We start from the raw sequence: 4340 nt of genomic DNA on the forward strand, positions 1-4340 counted from the left end.
TTATTTTATTTAAACTAAGACCGGCTCGGTCCAGCCCATTAGGCCTAGAACCGTTCCGATTCCACTTAGCACCGGCTAAGCCTGGAACCGGTAAACCCAATAAATTGTAACCGGTACCAAGACCGACAGGTCCCTTTTTTTCTAGCCCGGATCGCCCGGCCCCTTAACACCCATAACCTAAATCAAAACCAGGACACATTCATAATACTTACTGTTCCCTATCTAGTTGATCGCTTTGTAGTAATTTGCAAGGATTTTGAGAATAGAAATATTCTCAAATGACGGTAATTGTTTAATTATGCCAAACTTGAAAATAAGGTAAACTACAATTCTTTAGATTGGGTCCGTCGAACATCAACTCCCATTGTACTAATTAAGTGGGTTTAATTTTCTAAACTAAAGTAGGGGCATTTGAGAAAAGCCAATTTCTTATTTTGGAAAGGCTTAGTCGCTAGGGAAGTATGTAATTGAGATAGGAGTGGCGCTTCTGCTTAGGGTGAGTGAGTTCAAGTTCCAATCTCTGCAATACTCTGTAAGGCTGGTTTCCATTGCCCCCCACCATTATGTCTTCCCACCACACTCCTCTGGCTCTGCCCACTGCTGCTGCTGCTACTTCCTTGTTGATAAGTCTCCTGTTCCATCTGAAAAAAAGTGCACAAAGATGCATGAATTTTGAGCTAAAAGATAATGCTGCAGAAAAACAAATTGTAAAAGCAAAGCCATTCTATTAGCAAAACACTGCGTTTTTCAGACCGCCATTTACCAATGACCAATTCAATTATGTTTGGAACAGTATCTCTCTCGTCACTTTGTCAGGCGCCCATTATGTTAAAATTAAATGATCTAGTCATACGATGACATAATTTAAGTACATTTTCATCACAATATTCCTTTAAGTTTGCAAACTGAAATTTATTAATAATGATTCTCCCCTTGCTTTATATTTGAAAGTCAAAGGGTTTGAAATTAATAATTCATCCTCAGCCTGTTATGTCACAAGGGCCAAGGCTAGACTAAATCCAAGTAATGTGCGACTGCATGACTATTAATTTAGAAGTTGGCTTTGGTACTTTTAATATTAGTAGTAGTTTTCATTGTCTCTTTAAGTAATCATCGTTTCGTTAAACCAGAGGCCACGCCTTATGGTGCATTTAACAACAGTTTCTGATTGGCGCTCTGGAAGTAAAACACTTGGAGATGGAGAAAATAGATTCAGTGCCTCTTCGCTATTTTAAAACTCATATATGCCCTAAAAGATTATTACTGACAATGAAACAGCAAAAAGAAATATTATAATACTCTAACAACCACTTGATATTCTGGTAAACTCTTGCATTATACTTTAATTTCTCCTTCAACTCCAAAAAACGAATATAAAAATACCCATGTGATACCCTTTATGATCGACAGAGATAAAGCCCGCAAAATTGGGAAGTGGACTAAAACATATGGAAGTATAATGATCAAGAGAGATATTCTCACCAGACCTTGATATTCTCACCAGACCTCCTATTAATGGCTTCTTATTAAAGAAAATTATGTATCGCCGCTCTCAAAATAATAACCAAAAAATATATATTTTTTATATATTTTCTGTATATATATATATATATATATATATACACATTCTATGTTATATAAAAAAATTATATAAATTTTATACACTTTTTCCTGCCAAATATAAATAGTTTCTACGCAGGCTAATACCACTTCTTATTAAGATACTACCATAGCTTTTCATAATAACCAAGGAAAAACACATCCTTCCATTATTTCATTTTAACAAACCAAGCAAGCAAAAATGAAAGATGCATAATTCTAGTCAGCCTTTCTCCTTTATAAATTGTATCATATCCTAATTTTGATCTTTGCCCACCCTAGTGTTGTCCCACTACCAATATATGCTACTCAATTGAGGTAACTCAATAATTGCTGGAAAATAGAGAGTTTAAAGTTGGATAGATTCATCTAACTAAATTGATGGAATACATATTCCTTGAAGTTCAATTTAACGAACTCTCAAAATCGAACTAGAGCTAAATGCACTAATTACGACTACAACATGACAATATATTCAGAAAGTCTTGGTAAAATATGCATTAGTTTGACTAGCAAAAAAACAAAGTATAGGAAACCCTTTTTCGAATAATTACCTACCAAACTGCATCCCCTATTTATTATAGAGACAATTATTTCAAGGATATACTATTATTTTCCTAAACAATTATTTCAGGCATGTGTAAAATAATGTAGTTACGCAAATGATACCACCAACCAAATATACCAATTCCCGTCAAATCTCAGATCATCATGGCCTCATAGGCAATAATATCACTTGCCATACTTCATAGGTAAAACAGAGACAGGAAAGCAAGCCCAATATCACTATCCATGGTACAAAACATGTCTCTGTTTTATTAAGTATTTATCAAGTTACAAGCTTTTCGTTTAATGCACTCAACTTTACGGATGGTAAAGATGCTATTCTGTATACGACAATTGAAGGAAGGTGTAGCAATCTTACTTTGCAACACCAAATCTACCTAGATCAAAGACAACAGATTAATCCTAAATTGCAAGCCAAATTTTTTACTCACTTTCAAAATTAAATACTAACAAAATCTTCTAGTATCATTTAAATAACTGCAAAAGAAGAGTTAAAATAAATAGTCCTATAGTAATTTAAGTTTGTAACTTTGTATTCAGTTGGTCGTTGGGTATATTAAAAGGGTGAAAATGACTTAGAGCTGAGAATTTAAAACACATCAAGATCAAATATCTACATCCAAATGGTCCTAAGGGAATTGCAAGAATTAATTACCTTAGCTTGGATCCCATTCACCAATCTCGACTTGGCGTTCACTGCTGGTGAATCGGTCGAGATTTTCTTGGAATCAAGAACGAGGCCTCCACTTTCTCTTAGTAACTTGCCAAGTTTCATGCACTTCTTTGCTGCAAACTCTTTCAGTACATCTGAGGAAAATGATCAAGGAAAATTTTTGAGAAAAGAATGGTACTTAGCTTTTTCAAAAAAAAAAAAGTTACATGATCATGTCTGAATTTTCTTTTTACCTTCGAAGCTGATGAGTCGATAAACTTGTCCAAGAAGTAAAGTATCGCCGGGTCGGAGAAGCTTGAGCTGCCTAACGGGCGAACCATTGTGTGTTCTCTGATCAGTTGGAGAAGAGATAACAAGGGCGACGTAATGGCCAGGATTTGAGCTCATGACTTCATGTGCACTTGTAGACCAGTAAATTCTCTCCACTTTGTTACCTGGATGTTGAATCACCACTGTTGCCGCCTCTGCCGCTTGGCAATTTCCCATGATTGATAAATGCAAACTACTAGTAGTAGTATTATCAAAATGCACAGAATTTCTACGTAGTACTACTAACAATGGTGACTTACTTCACTTTTTCTGCCTGAAATTAAAGATGAATAGAAGAAATTGGTTGGGGGGATTTGGTTACTAGTGAGATAGAGACGATGTGATGGAAACTTTATAGTAATTGAGAGAAGCTGATTAATCGAAGCTGACTTGTCAACCAATAATAAAAGAATGAAAGGACAGAGAGGACTCTGACCTCTTCACACTCACCTATGTAGAACGTACGATAAGATTCCAGAAGTGTGAGACAGAAATCAATCACCGAAATAGAAACCGAAGTAGAACCATGCCTACAAGTCTTGGGAACTTGCAAATAAGCACGGTTTTGTGTTGTGTATATCTTCGTGTAAATATGGAGAAGAAAAAGTAGTAGTTGTAAAGGAAATGATGTAATGGGGTAGTGCAGAAGAAGAAGAAGTAGTAGTTGCCAGAGAAAATGATGTAACGAGGCGTGAAGTAAATAGGGAGAGCGTGTGAAGAAAGCATAAAATAGAGGAATGAGGGGTAGCTTTAAATAGAGAGACGTAAGAGAAAAGTATTAGATCTGTCAAACCCCACAACCTGAGCTACGTTGTCAAAGAAACAAAGCCTTTGCTACTGCAAAAACCAGGGGGTAGGATTTCAATTACTACAGTGGTGTGGAGTATAGTTTTTTATGAGTTAAGACTTCACGTTTACAGGTGAGAAACTGTGAAAGACAGAGAGAGGCACGTGGGACCTCCCTCTTGGCTCTTCCATTTTTTCTATTCATTTTACTGCCATCGTGCGTGTCACACTGTCACTGCAACTCTGCAATCTCTCTCTCTCTGTTTTTTTTTGTTTTTTTGTTTTTGAATGGAGGCATAAGAAAAAGAGAAAAAAACATTTCGGAAGTATCGAACTCTACTCCCCTCATTAAAAAGGAATGAACTTTTTACTATTTAGTGAGTATAAGATTTTATTTGATCAGTCT

The 4340-nt window shown here is 35.9% G+C and overlaps 1 protein-coding gene across 2 annotated transcripts; it reads right to left on the reverse strand.

The window, feature by feature from the left end:
- Nucleotides 1-271: 271 nt before the first annotated feature.
- Nucleotides 272-3994, reverse strand: LOC107807425 (uncharacterized). Of its 2 annotated transcripts, XM_016631790.2 has the most exons (4): nt 3599-3994; nt 3073-3422; nt 2822-2973; nt 272-641 (listed from the first exon to the last, which is right to left on the reverse strand). In XM_016631790.2, the coding sequence occupies exons 2-4, from the start codon at nt 3323-3325 to the stop codon at nt 507-509; spliced, it is 540 nt and encodes a 179-aa protein (XP_016487276.1). In that variant the 5' UTR covers nt 3326-3422; nt 3599-3994; the 3' UTR covers nt 272-506. The 2 variants fall into 2 exon arrangements, with proteins under 2 accessions (XP_016487276.1, XP_075090639.1); XM_075234538.1 differs by having other exon boundaries at nt 3073-3993.
- Between the last annotated feature and the right edge of the window lie 346 nt (nt 3995-4340).

This window comes from Nicotiana tabacum, chromosome 17, assembly GCF_000715075.1.
Source record: "Nicotiana tabacum cultivar K326 chromosome 17, ASM71507v2, whole genome shotgun sequence".
Lineage (NCBI taxonomy): Eukaryota > Viridiplantae > Streptophyta > Magnoliopsida > Solanales > Solanaceae > Nicotiana > Nicotiana tabacum.

Excerpts from the sequence above, each read along its gene's own strand:
- LOC107807425 (XM_016631790.2), bottom strand. The coding sequence starts at position 3,325 with ATGGGAAATTGCCAAGCGGCAGAGGCGGCAACAGTGGTGATTCAACAT. Across the intron at positions 2,974-3,072 it reads TCGACTCATCAGCTTCGAAG|ATGTACTGAAAGAGTTTGCA; the intron begins GTAAAAAGAAAA and ends CATTTTCCTCAG. Across the intron at positions 642-2,821 it reads TGAATGGGATCCAAGCTAAG|ATGGAACAGGAGACTTATCA; the intron begins GTAATTAATTCT and ends ACTTTTTTTCAG.